General features: G+C 39.3%; 1 protein-coding gene across 1 annotated transcript in view; it reads right to left on the reverse strand.

Annotated features, from left to right (window-relative positions):
* The window catches only part of LOC148843226 (Golgi SNAP receptor complex member 1-1-like), a 40361-nt gene that overhangs the window by 21469 nt on the left and 1329 nt on the right, over positions 1–17563 (reverse strand). Inside the window, exons 2-6 of the mRNA XM_088959382.1 lie at positions 16800–17030; positions 16449–16616; positions 13072–13234; positions 2064–2194; positions 1800–1913 (exon numbers count right to left, since the gene is read on the reverse strand). Coding sequence (XP_088815508.1) covers positions 1800–1913; positions 2064–2194; positions 13072–13234; positions 16449–16616; positions 16800–17030 — 807 coding nt within the window. The remainder of the gene's footprint in view (positions 1–1799; positions 1914–2063; positions 2195–13071; positions 13235–16448; positions 16617–16799; positions 17031–17563) is intronic.

The following is a 17563-nucleotide window of genomic DNA, read 5'->3' on the forward strand; positions in this document are numbered from 1 at the left end:
AAGGGGAGTGGAGGTAGTGGCTTTCAAATGTGTATCAGCTAAATGAATAAGGGGTGAGAGTGGAATTTTTGCAAATTGGGCCCTAGTATAGTAGTATTACCAAAATTTAGACAACTAACCAAAGAGGACCTTGGGGAAGTGCTGGGGATTCAAATGTGTAATTTGGATAGTTAGTTTGGATTTGTAATTGAGATGTTTCTAATAGATTAGCTGTCATGTGGGTGTTGCCTTAACACCTAGATAGGATGTAATATTTTTCTTTTCTAATGAAAATTTATTTTATTTTTACTATAAAAAAATACACAAGTTGATACAAATCTACCTTCAACTAGCTGCATTATGTATCTATTTGATCAAATCCCCAAACCACCTCCTATCTACTACCCCCTTTAAAACAAAAATTTGAGACCATTCCCAATGTTTTAAAAGGCATGGGAGGCATACGCTTGGAGGCGCGCCTCCAGGCGAGGCGCTCCCAAAACGCCCTGAGGCGTATGCCAAAGGCGTTCACACCTCTGAGGCGTACGCCTCATGCGCTTTTTTCATGAGGTGTGCTAGAGGCATACACCTCATGCGCCTCATGCACATTTTATGTAAAAAGACAGAATAAAAAAAGAAAAAAGAAAAAAAAAAGGAAAGGAAAGGAAAAGAAAAGAAAGGAAAAGAAAGAGAAGAAAAAAAGACAAAAGGAAAGAATAGAAAAGGGAAGGGAAGGGAAGAAAAGATAAGGGGAAAGAATAATGTTATGCATTATTCTTAAGGAGGCTATGCATCTTTATTCTTCTTAATATAAAAAAAATTATTAAAAATAAAGCAAAAATGAGATCCCCCCTTCCTCTTCATCCTCCTCCTAACCCCCCTCCTCTTAAGGAGGCTTACACCTCCTTGTGTTCGGGAGGCTTACGCGTCACGCCTCTAGGTAGTGGAACACCTCGCGTCACGCCTCCGCGTTTTAAAACATTGACCATTCCAACCAACTTTTCAACCTAAGTTGGTGCTTTACTGAAATAGTGAAGGAGATGCAATTGGTCTAGCATATAAAAGGTTTAAACAAGAAGGGAAAGTTTGCACGGAGATCCATACCCTTAGTGATCATGTGGTCAATATGGATTGAACATAATGCACAGATTGTTAATGAAAAACTATCCTATGAGGAAGTATAGGAGAATAGTAGCAGTGGTTCACACCTGGCCTTTTTTATAATAAGAAATCAACAAAAAAGAAAAATACAGAGAAAATATAAATTCTAATGACAAGATATCACCTCATACAAAGAATAAAGCCCCTTGCAAAACCACAGCCTAACAAAACAAAGATCAACATACTCAGGCCCACCAAACTACTTGGAAACACAGGAAAGACTACCAACAAGACCTCAACAACACAACATAATGACCCAAGCCAACCCAAAACAACCGCAAAAACCTTCACCCCATTCTCTCAAAAAAGACGTTTCTTCAGCAAGAATTAATTCACCTCCCGGAAAACCTCTCACCCTCTGAAAAAGCTCCTAAATCTCTAAGAACCAACTAAACCTAAGCCACAGCATTAATCCCTCACAACCGCTTTTCATAGCCTCATACAATCCATATGAACAGATTATGATGACTCATTTATACCTCTCTTGCTTTCCTTTCCTCACACAGACACACACACACACACCATTTAGAGAAAATATATAACAAGTATATCAAAATTTCAATGAACAAAAACACTAAGGGAAAACTAGTATTCTCACTTACAATATATAAATAAAGAATAAGGAAGCAAAACTCCATCAGAGATACCACATTACCTACCTACTTGGTCAACCAGTAAATTAGAATGAGAAATGTGCACACAGACGCAACAAGGGAAAGGATGATGGTATCCATAGATTTTCTCCTTTTTATTGCTGAGAGAATGTTATTTACCTGCACAAATATATCAAATGAGTTTAATGAAATAGTAGAAACAATTACTCAGTATCTAATGATGCCAACTTTTTGTTATTGATGTATCTAACGATGTCAATTGGTAGCAAGAATACCTTCAATTATGCATTTTTAAGTAAGTTATCATACCGTTGGGAGGCGGCTGCTAACATTGGTCAGCTTTGAATTTAATCCCCCAAACATAGTACGCTGAAGGGAAAGTCCTCCGAGTATTGTTTGTGCTTGTGAGATCACGTGTCCATCTGAAGGCATCAAAACATCTTATATTGATGTCTTTTTCTGGACAGAGTTCATTTAAAATATATGGAAGCAACCTCAAGAAATAAAAACGTATGCTCTTTTTCTAAAATTTTATTTATAGTGAGCCATGTAACAAGAATAACTCCAATATATTGTTGCATACTCAGACTGTTATCTGCATATGTCCAAAATTAAAACTATTTAATCAACAGGTTTGCTCACAGAAGAAATTCATCATTAACAATGCAAGTTTGATAAATTGAGGATGTAAAAGGCACTTCGTCTTTGAAACTTAAACAAATACAAAGTTTTGGAGGCTGGAACCTGGGGAAATATTAAAGTGTGACAATAACCTGGAGAAATAATGCAACCTATGACAATGATGACACTATTTTACCAAGCGACATAAGGTTATGTATAAAAAGTAGGATGTAGAGTTCATCTAGAGGCAAGATTAGCATTTATGCCAGGAGTGGAAGAAGGAATATTATCATCCACCATCCCATTATCAACCAAACATACAAGGCTCTTGTATTAAAGGGATAAGGAAACAAGAAAAGCAAGGGAGAGTTAATAGCAATAGGGGAGAATCTTTGAAAAGGTTCGTATAGAGAACAATGCAGTTAACATGTTAACAAGATTCATTGTAGAGAAGTTCAAGCACAGCTTAGACTTGATCAACCTCACTCATTGCTGAAGGTTGATGCACTCCAAGATGAGAGTGCAGGGATATATTTCCTAGAAGGGGATGCAAGAGCAGGAAGCATCTACAAGATCTTTAGGGAGGTTATTACGAATCCAAGTGGAGATTGATGAATTCTAACTTGTATTGTACAGGGATGTTTCCGGTATAGATTGAATATAAATTAGGAAATCTCTATATGAGCTTGCTTTTTCTCTATGGTTGTAAACTTTTGAATTTAGAATAGTGAATCTTACATGGATGTAGACACAAAAAATGCAAAACCACATATATCTTGTGTGCTATTTTCTCTTTACACTTCTTTTGATTTCCCTTCACAATTCAAAGTTCATCCGAAGGTATGCACTTAGCATCTGATATATTGCATCTTTCCAAACTATTTCAAATGCTCATGTAGAAGAGCATCTCATTATATGGGGTCAGCGAGTGGAGCAAAAAAAGATAAAAAAGAAAGATTATTAACCGCATCATTGTTCAGAACAGTTAATTAAATTAGATCAAGAACTGAGAGTGAATGGGGGCTATCCTGTACTTCTCAGCATATCTTTCTAAAGGAACTAATCAACTCAATGATCTTGCTCTTCCTTTCATTTTTACCATTGGTATGGGGCAGTGATTTAAAAGACGTGCCTAGGCACACAGGCAAGGCCCACTTTGGGGTATGCGCCTCGCCCAGGTCCTAGGCACACCCTTTCAAAAGGCACACACCTGGTGCACCTAGGTGTGCACCTGATGCGCCTTGCGCCTCAAACCAGGCATGCACCTTTTTAAAATTGTGCTTTTTACCAATGTTGTTCATTCATTCATTGCAATAAAATATCTTCTTAAAAGGCAAAGAAAGTTATAAAATCATTATCTTTTATGTGAGAAATAAGAATTTCAAACCCTAACATAGGCTTGTTCGGGCTTGCCTTGCAATATGTTTTACATAACATTAGCTACTTGAAGCAATGCAATTAAGGATAAAAAGAGATTGTGGGTTTTACATGCTTGAAAATGCTTTATATGTTTGCTTTTATTTTTAAATTTTCATTTGAATACGCTTTACATGTTATGCTTATGTATTTTAATTTTAGATAATTGGTTTTTTAAAACACTTATTTTAAGATTTAAGTTTATATTTTTTATTAACATTATGTTTAATATTTTTTGCATTTTTTTTAATTTTTTGGCTTTTTTTTTTTATTTTCTGGTTTTTTTATTTTTTAGCTTTTTTTGTAGTTTTGTGCCTTGCTTAATAAGGTGTGCACCTCAGGTGCAAATTGGCCCTTGCACTATGGGATGGGGGTAAACTGTTACCTATAAAACTACCAACAAGGGTAAGAGGTACAACCCTTTATCACCTAACCTTCTATCTTCATTAATATCATTACTTAGAAACAACTAACGACATTATCTCTAAACATTTCCCAACAACACTAGAAGATGTTAGGGAAATGAAAAATAGGTGAACTAAAAGAATTGCCTCTGCTGCATACCAATTTCACCTGGTCTAACCTTCAAACAAACCCTATTTGCTCCATATTAGATAGATTTTTGTTTACTGTGGATTGGGAGGATCATTGAGGAAACCTTGTATCTAGAGCCTTTCCTAGGGTAACCTCTGACCATTGGCCTATTTTCATTGCCAAAGAAGGAGTGGGTGGTTGGTGTCCAGTACTGTTCAGATTTGAAAACATGTGGTTGTGTCACCCGGGTTTTGTTGGAAAGAAAACGGATTGGTGGGCTGAGAGTGATCCGAGTGTGAATTGGGAAGGGATGAAATTTCACTGGAAGTTAAAGGAGCTGAAATCTAAGATCAAGGAGTGTAACATTCAACAGTTTGGTAGGATTGAAGAGAAAAAACAGGAAGTGATAGATGGAATTGAGGAGCTGGACAGCAAAGAGAATGAAGGGACTTTTGAGGAAAGGGATAAGGAGGAAAGGTGGACCTTAAGGAAGCAATTAAAAGATCTATTATATAAGGAAGAAGTAAGTTGGAGATAAAGTCTAGACACAAATGGGTGAAGGAAGGTGACAGGAATACAAGGTTCTTTCATGCTAGGCAAATAGCAGAAGAAATAAAAATTTAATCTCTAAATTGGTAGTTGAAGATGTAACACTCACCCAGCAATCGGAGATAGCTGGGGCCTGTGGATCCTTTTAAATGTATTTATACAAGACCCCTAAAAGGAAGAATTTCACTAGAAGGATTGGATTGGCCTAAGGTACCCAAGGAATAAAAGGTGTGGTTTGAAAGGAGGCTTGAATTAGAGTGTAGAGAACACTGATGTGGGCCCCACAGCAGTGGTCCCCACTGTGTTCGTAGGACAACATGTGTAGTTATTTGTTTCAGTTATAGTAGTGTCAGTTTGGGTCAGTTTGTTAATTCAGTTATTTATTTCAGTTTTTTATTTACTTATCATGCAAGTACTAAGGGCAGATCTGTCCTTTACATTATGTACTGAACATAACCTATAAATAATAAGAGAGTGGCGGCGGAGATCTGTTAGAATCTGTCCCTCCTTTCAACCCCTTGTGTTCTCCTGTTTCTCTTCTATTCCTTCTCCTTTCTCTCACTTTTCTTCTGTTTTGTAAACCTAAAACCTATTAGGATTCAAGACTGATTACAGTCTTGATCTTCTACTTGCCGCGGCTTGCAGAGAGTTGGTAATCAGGAAGAAGCAGCGAAGGTTAGGGTTCAGGTAACCCTGGAAGGCAGTAAACCAAAATCCATAAGTATTTTTTTATTTAGTTTCAGAGACTGCAATCAGTCGAGATAGGTTGGACCTATCTAGAAGGAGAGGCCGAACTGTTTTAAGTTTGTTTCTAGGGTTTGACTGTTGGGCCGAACCCCCCTCCTAGAGGTGATCAGTTTTAGGGTTTCATATTGACCCTACGACAAGTCCCACTTGTGCGGACTGCTTGGAGAGTGCAGCTGAGCACTTATTTCAGACCTACAGTTGAAACCCTAATTCTGTTCTCGCAGCAGTGAGCCCCACAGTAGTGATTTCAGAAAATAGCATCTCAGATTGACAGGCTGCTGGGTACTGTGCATGCCGATTGATTTCAGATCAGATTTGAGTTGATTTCTTGCATATACTGTGATAGGCGATTGATTTCATATCAGATTTGGGTTGGTTTCAGATTAGATTTCAGATCAGATCAGATTTGTGTTGATTTCAGATCAGATTTCAGACTTACTTGATTTTACTCTATTTTCTGGTATAGTGGCTCTAATAGTTTGTAGCCACTAATTCTTGATCAAAGATGGAGTTTAAGGGTCAGGGAGAAAGTAGTTTTGGAAACAACAGTTATGGTAGTGTATCTGAAACCGGGTTTCAGATTACAACTATGAGACTTGATGGGTCAAATTACTTGGAGTGGGCTCAATCAGCCATGATGGCTATTGGAGGAAGGGGAAAACTGGGTTACCTCTTGGGAGATGTGAAAGAACCTTCCAAGGAGGACCCAACATACACCAAGTGGGTTCAAGAGAACTATTTGGTTATGGCATGGCTGTGTAATTCTATGTAGCCACATATCAGCCGAAATTACTTGTGGGCAAAGACAGCCAAAGAGATATGGGATGTTGTGAAAGAAACATATTCCCGACCCCTTAATGGTGCCAGAGCCTATGAACTGAAGTGTGAGGTGAACAACCTTAAACAAGGAGAGAAGCCAGTTTTTGTCTACTTCTCTACCTTGAAATCCTTGTGGCATGAGATTGACCATCTAGAAACCCTTGAGTGGGAGAGTCCCAAAGATGCATAGACTCACAGAAAGCAAGTCGAGATGAATAGGGTATTTGAGTTTCTAGCTGGTTTGAATTTAGAATAAGACATTGTGCGACAACAAATATTGACAAGAGATAGTGTGACCCTTTCTCAAGCATACTCCCTGGTGCATAGTGAAGAGACCAGGAGGAAAGTCATGATGCAACCTCAGCCCCCTTTCCCAGCCCTGACAGCTATTAAACCTAAACCAGAGGGTGATCCAGAAAGAGACCGGAAGAAGGAAGATAAACGGGATCTGGTATGTGAACATTGCAAGAAACCCAAGCACACAAAAAATACTTGTTGGAAGCTACATCCTCACTTGGTCCCAGCAAAACTAAGAAATAAGAAGGGTAATGCTCATGTGGCCGTGAACACTGATTCAGCATCCTCATCAGGCACATCCCTAGAGACTTTAGCCGCTGTTCGGGCTGCCCTCATATAGTTGGAAAAGGAAGTTGGGAGTTCAGCTCAGCCATCTCAGTCACCATCAGCTCCTGCCACATCTGCATTTGCACATTCAGGTACTCGAGCCTCAGCTTACCATGCTTCAGCTCCAGGTAATACTGACCACTACTGGGTAATAGATTCAGGTGCATCCAACCATATGACTAGCTTGCCATCATTGTTCACTTCTTATCACTTGTCCTCTGGCCGAGATAGAGTATCCATTGTTGATGGCTCTCTTGTTCCTATTTCGGGCAAGGAGGACATCAAACTATCGGATACTATCTCTTTATCTTCTGTCTTGCATGTTCCTAAGCTTGATACTAACCTGCTTTCAGTTAGTAGTATTACCAAACACATGAACTGTTCAGTAACCTTTTTCCCAGACCGATGTGTTTTTCAAGGCTTGGAGACGAGGAAGGTGATTGGGACTGGCTGTGAGATGAACGGGATCTATCTGCTTGGAGAGAGTTCTCATCGAGAGGAGTCAATGGATAAGAAATCTTTTGTTTCCCAGTCTGTGAGTCCGGTTATGCTTTGGCATAACCGATTAGGTCATTTGTCTTTTAAGTCTTTGAAGAGTCTGTTTCCTGCTTTATTTGAGTCTGCTGAGTTATCAAAGTTGAGGTGTGAGAGTTGTGAGTTTGCCAAACATTGTAGAACCTCTTATTCTTTAAGTAATAAAAGGAGTAATTCCTCTTTTGATATTGTGCATATTGATGTTTGGGGGCCATATCATATATCTTCTATGGGTGGGTACAGATATTTTCTACTGTTTGTTGATGACCATATCCGCTTTTCTTGGGTCTATCTTATGCGTTCTCGGGATGAGGTTCCTACTCTGACCCAAAACTTTCATAAGATGATTCTCACTCAGTTTGAGGCCAAAATCAAAGTCCTTAGATCTGATAATGCAAAGGAATACTTTGCTCAGCCATTGACCTCCTACCTTCTTAGCCATGGAGTTATTCACCAGAGCACTGCCCTTATACACCACAACAGAATGGCGTTGCCGAAAGGAAGAATATGCATATCTTGGAGGTGACTAGAAGCATTATGTTTACCTCCAATGTACCTATTCGCTTCTGGGGTGATGCTATCCTCACGGCATTTTATCTCATTAATCGAGTTCCTTCCCAGGTTCTTGATATGAAAACCCCTTTTTCCCTTCTATACCCAGATGAGGAGTTGTTCATTGTTCCCCTTAAAACCTTTGGTTGTACCTGTTTCGTTCAGCTTCTCGGGCCTCATCATTCCAAGTTTGAACATAAGGCCTCCAAATGCATTTTCCTCGGTTATGCACAAACTCAAAAGGGTTATTGCTGCTATGATCCGGTTTTAGGGAAAAAGTATGTCTCCATGGATGTCACCTTCTTTGAGGAGACACCCTATTATCCTAGGGTTTCTCCTCAGGGGGAGAGCAGTGAGAGTGGGGCTGTTTTGAGTTTCTTTCCTCAAGGAGAGAGCAGTGAGAGTGGAAGTGGGGCTGTTTTGAGTGGGGTTGTTCCTTTACCTATTCCATTAGGTAATGAAGGTTGTAGTGGTGAGGGTGGTCAAAGGGAGCAGGAGTTGAGAGTCTATCACAGGCGATGCAGGCATGTTGATCCTAGTCATCGGTAGTCCCGGCCAGCTCCAGTTCCTTCTACGGCTCCAGATCCAGAGCCTACTGAGACACCTCCCACTGTTGCCACTTCCCCTCTTGTGGATGACCTTGATCTCCCTATTGCCATTCGCAAAGGGAAATGACATTGCACCACTTCTACAGCTCACAACATCTCACAGTTCTTATCCTATGATCGTCTATCTCCATCTTACCAGTCCTACCTCACTTCCATTGCCGATGTCCCTATTCCAAGAACAATGCAAGAAGCCTTATCAGTTCCAGAATGGAAAGATGCAATGCAAATCGAAATGGATGCCCTGTTGAAGAATAATACTTGGGCACTGGTTGACCCACCAAAAGGAAAGAAACCGGTGGGATGCAGATGGGTGTTCACTATGAAGCATAATGCTGATGACTCTATTGAAAGGTACAAAGCTCGGCTAGTCGCAAATGGTTTCACTCAGACTTATGGTATAGACTACTTGGAGACCTTTGCCCCAGTAGCCAAGATGACCACCATCCGAGTTCTGTTATCCCTTGCAGCAAATCATTCTTGGCCCTAGTTTCAAATGGATGTTAAAAATGCCTTTCTTAATGGAGACTTACAGGAAGAGGTCTACATGCAGTTGCTTCTTGGATTCTATGATACAGAGACAGGTAAGAAGGTTTGCCGACTGAACAAGGCATTGTATGGTTTGAAGCAATCACCTAGAGCCTGGTTTGATAGGTTCAGATTAGCCCTTGGAAAGTTTGGTTATGTACAGGCCCAGTCAGATCATACACTATTAATCAAGAGAGTGGAGTCCTCTCTGACACTACTTGCAGTATATGTTGATGATATTGTGGTGACAGGAAATGACAGCCATGAGATTGAGTCCCTCAAACAACTCCTTCATCAAGAGTTTGAGGTGAAAGATCTTGGTGCACTGCGATACTTTTTGAGTATTGAGGTTGCTAGATCCAAGTAGGGGATTTTTATCTCTCAGAGAAAATATGTTATAGATCTGTTGGCGAAAAATGGAAAGTTGGGTGTTAAGCCTGTTGATACACCCATTGAACAAAATCACAAGATTAGTGCAGAGGGCGGGGAGCCTCTTGAAGACAAAGTTATGTTCCAACAGTTGGTTGGAAAGCTCCTATATCTCTGCCTCACTCGGCTAGATATCAATTATGCAGTTAGTGTTGTTAGCCAGTACATGCACTCCCCTAGAACTTCTCATCTTCTTGCGGCAGAGAGAATATTAGCATACTTGAAGAGATGCCCGGGTAGAGGTATACTGCTCAAGAACAATAATCACATGAAGGTGGAGGTTTATACAGATGCCGATTGGGCTGGGAGTGTTGATGACAAAAGGTCTACCTCTGGATATTGTGCCCTTATGGGAGGTAACCTTGTCTCTTGGAGGAGTAAGAAGCAAAGTGTTGTTTCCCGCTCCAGTGCTGAAGCAGAATACAGGTCAATGGCTAACGGAGTGGTTGAAATCTTATGGCTGAGGTCACTACTTGAAGAGTTGGGTATTGACTATGAAAAGCCCTTAATGTTGTATTGTCATAATCAGGCAGCTATTAATATAGCCCATAAACCAGTGCAGCATGACAGAACTAAACATATCGAAGTTGATCGACATTTTGTGCGAGAGAGGGTCACATTACAAGAAGTGTGTCTTCCGTACATCACATCTAATATGCAGCTCGCGGATATCCTCACCAAGGTTGTACCAAGGAAGAAGTTAGAGACAAACCTATCCAAGTTGGGAATGATAGATATCTACTCCCAACTTGAGGGGGAGTGTAGAGAACACTGATGTGGGCCCCACGCACTGTGTTCGTAGGACATCATGTGTAGTTATTTGTTTCAGTTATAGTAGTGTCAGTTTGTTAATTCAGTTGTTATTTATTTCAGTTATTTATTTACTTTATTTATCATGTAAGTACTAAGGGCAGATCTGTCCTTTCCATTATGTACTGAATATAACCTATAAATAATAAGAGAGTGGCGGCGGCAGATCTGTTAGAATCTGTCCCTCCTTTCAACCCCTTGTGTTCTCCTGTTTCTCTTCTATTCCTTCTCCTTTCTCTCACTTTTCTTCTGTTTTGTAAACCTAAAACCTATTAGGATTCAAGACTAATTACAGTCTTGATCTTCTACTTAGAGGAAATAAAGGAAGTCATGTTCTCAATGGATAGATCTAAAGCATCAAAACTAGATGGTTTTACAATGTCTTTTTACCAAGATTGCTGGAACATTTTGAAACACGACCTTCAAAGATTCTTCAATGAATTCTTTGATAGGGATGTGATAAACCTAGGATGAATTTTACCTTTATAGCTTTGGTTCTAAAGAAGAGTGGTGCTATTCATCCTAAGGAGTACAGACCTATCAATTTGATAAACAGCCTTTACAAGATCATTGCTAAGGTTCTCTCAAGGAAAATTAGGATTGTGCTTCCTCACCTCATCTCTCAGAATCAAGGTGCTTTCGTTAGCAATAGGAAAATAATGGATCAGATCCTAATACCAAATGAGAGTGTGGAGTTGAGAAGAAGTGGGAGAAAAGGGGCCTTAGGGATGCTGAAGTCAACCATGTTTCAACCTTAATTCAGACCATGGGTGGGGTGGTCTTGGACCCAGGGAGAAGGGATAGTAGACTTTGGACTCTGACCCTAATGGAGAGTTTTCTTGTGCCTCCTTTTTTAAGGCCTTAACACAACCCTCAGGTAGTTCCAACATAGACTTTCCAGTTCTAGAAGTTTGGAGCAAACTGATTCCCCCAAGGATTGGTGCTTTTTGTTGGGAAGCCATTCTGGGAAGATGTAACACTTGTGACTTGCTCCAGAGAAAAAGACCTAATCGGTGCCTATCCCCTAATTGGTGTATCCTTTGTAAGGAAAATGGTGAGAGTTGCTATCACTTACTAATATCTTGCTCACTTGTCTCATATATTTGGGAATGGATTTTCTCTTTATTTGGTTGCAGAAGAACACCCCCGCCAAATGTACAAAGCTTGTTCACCTCTTCCTTCTTTAGGTGGCCAAAGAAGAGGGGTAGACTTCTATGGAGATGTGTTAGAGCTGCCATATGTTGGACAGTGTGGGAGGAAAGAAATTCAAGGATATTTAATGAAAAGGAGAGGAATAAGGAGGTCATTATTGAAACAATTACTATTAGAGTTGTGCATTGGGTGAAATCTCTAGACATGTTTGACAATACCTCCACAGATATAATAAGAAGAAATTGGAAGGAAGTGGCCAACTCAGCACCTGCCAAAACCAAGGTTAGCCCCATTTGGTCTCCCCAGGCCTCTCTGGATTTACCAAGCTGAACTTTGATGGGAATAGTGAAGGTAACCCGGGACCTTCGAGAATTGGAGGAACTTTTAGGGATGAAGATGGGAAAGTCCTTGCTCTATTTTCTGGTCCTATTGGTGTGGGTGATTCTCTGCAAGCTGAGATTCTGGCAGTGATGGAAGGAATGAAGAAGGCAAGGGAGCTGGGCTGCAGCAAACTTATTATTGAAGGGGATTCAAAATTGGTTATAGGATGGTTGTAAGAAGAAAAGAAAGGCCTTTGGAAGTTTGCTAATGAAAAGAGAATGTTCAACCAGCTAGCACAAGGTGTGGAGATTCAGATTCAATGGGTAAAGAGGTGTGCTAATTCTTTTGCGGATACCCTTACTAAACAAGGGGTGGAAAGGGAACAACTGTTTTGGGCTATTCTGCAATTGAATTAATTTCTTTGGAGAGGGTTAAGAGAGTTTACCCCTCCCTTTGTACTTCTTTCTGAATTGAAAGTTCAATGAAAGGTTGTTATTGATCCAAAAAAAATGAACAATAAGTGAAGACAAAGTCCTAATAGATCTACTCAACAGCTTAACTTCTTTTTTATTTTATATAAATGAGTAAACATTTTATTAATCCAGCAGATAAGAGTTACAGGCAACCCAAGGAAAGGCAGAGATGAAACCTTTCCTTTAAGATTGCTCACAGGATTACAATTTCAAGTGATAAGTTAAAGTTACAAGGTAGCCCAAATAAAGAATCCCAATAGGCCCCCTGTTTAGCAAGTGAGTCAACCATCGAGTTTGCTAATCTGCCTACCCACTAGACTCTAACTGTCATATTCCTTGTTAGCCATTTGACTTTTCTAAGGAGATCTCTATAGCCCCATATCACAGAGTCCGGATTCAGCAACCATCCTACCACCACCTGTGAGCCCCCTTCAATAAACAAATGTTCTATCCCTAGCTGGTTTACAAGCTGGATTCCTTGTACAGCAGCAAGCAGTTCAGTCCTTATAGAGTCTCCCATACCCATTGGACCTGAATATAAAGAGATGGTACTATTGTCTTTATTTCTCAGAACTCCTCCTATACCCAAAGTTCCAGGGTTACCTCTGCTACTCCCATAAAAGTCCAGCTTGATAAACTCCTCCCCAGGTGGCATCCATTCTACCAAATATCTATTCTTCCTAGTAGAAGTATTAGCCACTGCTAACCAACTCCTCCAAAGATCATCAAAGGAATAGGTATCAAACAGGTTTAATGTTTTCAGCCACTGAATTGCTCTTGTCAGAAAATGATCTTTAACTTTTGAAAACCTTCATTCCCTTTCAGAAAAAGTTCTGGTGTTCCATTCTTCCCAAACAGTCCACAAGATAGTTGCTTTGACACACTTCAACATAATTCCCCCTCTCTTTGTGTGCCACTCAAAGGTAAATAGACAAAACAACAAGCTAATATTGGATGGCAGGTTCCATCTACACTCTAACAACACAAATCCAATTCCATAAAGCTGCAACAAAGGAACAAGAGATCAGGAAGTGGTAACAATTCTCATTCTAAGCTTTACAATGGGCACAACAATTTAAGGGATAAACACCAATTTGATCTCTTCCTTTGCAGGTTTTAGGAGGTATTAATCTTACCATAGTAGACTTCCCAACAAAAAACAACAATCTTTGGGCAAATGGGTCTAGTCCAGACTTCTTTAACTAGGAAACCACGAGATGCAGGAGTAGAGCAAAGGGATTTGAAAAAGGAGCAAGTAAAGTTTCCTTCCGGATTAGGGGTCCAAATTCTTAAATCAGGTTTGGGAGGATCCAAGCATGAAAACTCAAGTGATAACAACAGTTCTGAAACACAAGTAGATTCGCCATCACGTAACCTTCTTTAGAAACCAAAGTCCCAGTTTAAGGCCAAAGGAGTAACCGAGAAAGAAATAAGCATGGAAATCGTCTCTTTCTTGTAACAAGAAAGAGAGTAAAGAGAGACATAAAGGTTTTAAGAGGTTGGTTGCCACTCAACAGCTTAATTTGAGTAAAGGGAGGAAAAAAATGTTTTTAAGGGATTGGTTGCCACTCAACAGCTTAATTTCACCCTAAAAAGAGGCTTATTTTGAAAACATGATGGGATATAGGGTTTATATGGATTGGAGAATTGAAAAGATGGCCAATTACAAATCAAGGATCCTTTACACAGTGGATGATTTGAATTTAGCTATCTACATGGTTGAAATATGGTACGTCATTCAGGGAAATTACCTACTTGACTCAATAAGCATACATTTTTCTCTGTTAAAAGGCTTATATTTATTAAAACTACAAATATATCTTGAAGTTTATTTTTACAATTTTACTAACGCATAAAATCCATTTAACTATCTAAATATGGAAATTTTGTAAAACTAATTAAGATCAAAATGGTCTAGAACTTATCAGATTACAATGCTACTTAACCAGATGGCCATATCAAGCTGCAGGTTCCTTTCTAGACTACTACCCAAAAAATACTCCCCAAATAAACACAATTTACTCCTTTGTTGATGATTTAATTAAAGGGTGGAGTACAGTAGCAGCTTCTTCCTGCCCCTCTTTAGATATCCAAGAGGACTAGTCGCCCCCATTATCTATGGCTGTTAAGATAAACTTTGATGGCAGTTCTGTAGGTAATCCAGGCCCCTCTGGAATTGGGGGTGTCTTTAGAGATGGGGGAGGAAATGTCCTGGCCCTTTATTCTGGCCCGATAGGATTTGGGGACTCTCTTAGAGCAGAAGTTCTGGCACTCCTACAAGGGCTCAAGCTGGCTAAACAGCTGGGTTTTCAGCAGTTGGAAGTGGAGGGAGATTCAAAACTGGTAATAGGTTGGATGCAAACAAACAGCTTAGGTGCCTGGTCCCTTAGACAACCTGTAAAGGAGATTATGCAACTAACAATGGAACTTGAAGTCGGGTTTAAATGGACTAGGAGATCAGCCAATGCAATGGCTGATACTTTAGCAAAGCAAGGAGTTGGTAGGCAGAACCTTTTTTGGGCCTGTTTGTAATTTAATGAAAGTTGCTGTTTCCAATCAAAATAAATAAATAAACACAATTTACTCCCCATTTCTTATATAATTATCAGGTCCCAATCTTGATACAATCCATGTGCTTGTAGATAATCCCATCGGACCAAAGCTTTTTAGCCTAACATTTTTTGGCAGCATTTTAGCCTAACTTGAGAATTGAGATAAGAAATTAAGGATGTAATAAATTCAAACATCCCATCTAAATTCAACTCAACTAAGCCTTGTCCCAACTATATGGGGTCAGCTATTTGATCCTGCTCCACCATTCCACTCTTCTCAGTGCCTTATTCATTGTTAAATTATGGGCCATTATTGACAGGCTGGCCTTAGTTATTGGGCTTTTACATTATTATTATCTATATTCTTTTATATCATGCCCCGTTGGACCCAATGGGACTCATATATTTAGTGTTTTAGAGCTGCCATATGTTTGTAACTTGATATTATTTTGAATCAGAATATAAAAGGGGTGTTGGATTCTCAAGAACCCCACATCCTATTCTCTCTTTCTCCCAATTCTTCTTCTTGTTTCTCATCTTTCTTCTCTTATCTCTTGTTCCATCCCTAATTCTCCTCTTCTAAACCCTAATTCTTAACTTTTCTTGAGGATTTAAGTGCTGAATTCATCCAACTGCCCTCAAATCATTTCTTACTACCATGTCCTTTTTGTCTACCCTAGCTCTTCTAGATCATTTATTCTCACTGGTGTTGTAGATGGTCTTCTATGTAGATGACCAAACCATCTCAATAACATTCTCTCATTTCATCACTTATTGGAGCGACTCCTACATTCGTTTGAAATAAGTTCATTTCCAATCCTATCCTTTCTAGTTTTTCCACTCATCCATCTCAGCATTCACATCTTTGCTACCCTTTCTTTAACATGTCGTCAATATAATCAAAATATAGTTGTTTTGGAATTTGGATTCCTAATTTGATAAGGAGTCCATCCAAAAATAAATAAAATTTGATATTGAGTCTATTTCTTTCAGACAACCAAATATGTTTCCATATAGTCTCCATTCATTTCTCTCACCCTCAACCTTGTGACTTATGTTTAATCGCAGCATCATGCAGGCCACCTCCACCACTGTTTCCTCTGAAATGAGTTCACATTCACATTCAAGCCTATACCTATTGTCCAAGTCCTTCATAAGAGGTTAAATTACTTGGATGGTTGGACCAATTAGGTATCCTTTTCCTGGGTTGAACATTGTTACCACACCTCTTTTATCAATCAGTACATGGTATACACCTATAAGCTTAACATTTTCTTAAGCCAGCTGTCAGCTTATCATTGATTGTTGGAACAGAGGTCTTCAATAAGGTAGTTCTTATGGGCGCTTAAGATAAGCATAATGAACCAAAACAGCAGATGTGTTACTACTTGTATTCAAATACCTGAAAAAAAAAAAAAAAACAAGTACCTGTCCTGCACTTCTGCTGATGGATGCATGCTCTTTAAGAAGAGCCTGCTCTTCAGAAATACCACCTTCTTCCAAATATACTCTTGTTTGATTACTCTCTCTAAAATCCTCAAGGAGTGAAGCATGTTCTCTCTTGGCTCTGAGGCTAGAGTGGAGCTGATAAAACTCCTGCACTTCAATCATGTGAGACACAGAGTTAGCACTTGGCAGACACCAACTCATTGGACAAGTTTCCATTTCCGTTGCTCCATAATTATGAAAAAAAGAAAAAGAAAACAAAATAAAAGGGAACAGGCTTACTTTATGTTTCATTTATACAGGCTTTGACCCGTTAATGAAAAGCAGCAATACCTGAGTAAGATCTTGTAGAATTTCTTGATGACGAGTCAATGTATGAGAAACTATTTCTGAACCACCAGATGATACCCAGGCTTGCATCTGTGAATCCACTTGCTGAAGCTGTTTAAGTAGCCGGTCTATACCAGATTCAAGATCGTTGTTATCTGCATCATCAACTTTTGCAGAAACCAACTTACGATAAGAACTCATTTGCTCATCCAACTGAGATTCAAGCTTTCTTGCCTGCATTTGTATAATTAAAAGTTAAAACAATAAAAGGTGTCCCCATTTATTCAACTCTATAAACAGGTAGAAGGAGAAAAAAATTAAATTTTAATGAAAGCAATTCTCTAACCAATTCTAGACTAGTACCAGCCTCAGACTTTTACATCGAAATGCATGCTTTGGTTCGCATTTGAATCCACAATGCACTCAACATTCATCCAGCAGCACAAGCAACATCAGAAAGTAACAGTACGTAGGATCTCGATTTGAATTTCATACACTCCCCGTTCCAAAGAATGAAAAAAAGGATTAAAATTTTTAAATGTGTCAAAAATTCAGAAACGGGGACTTTTGTTTCCTTTAAATTAGAATATTTTCTTCAATAAAATCAATCAAATACTTGCACATGATCTTTTTAACTTCAAAAAGACTCCGTGGACCCAAAACTAAAAATGCACTTAATTAACCATAGTTCCGAAGGAAAAAAAAAAAGGATAAATGCACATTTCATGCAACAAGTAGCTCGAATTTCTGGAAGCGCCGGTTCTCGT

The sequence above is a fragment of the Nelumbo lutea genome, chromosome 8, assembly GCF_056320005.1.
Source record: "Nelumbo lutea isolate HS-2025 chromosome 8, American lotus-T2T, whole genome shotgun sequence".
NCBI lineage: Eukaryota > Viridiplantae > Streptophyta > Magnoliopsida > Proteales > Nelumbonaceae > Nelumbo > Nelumbo lutea.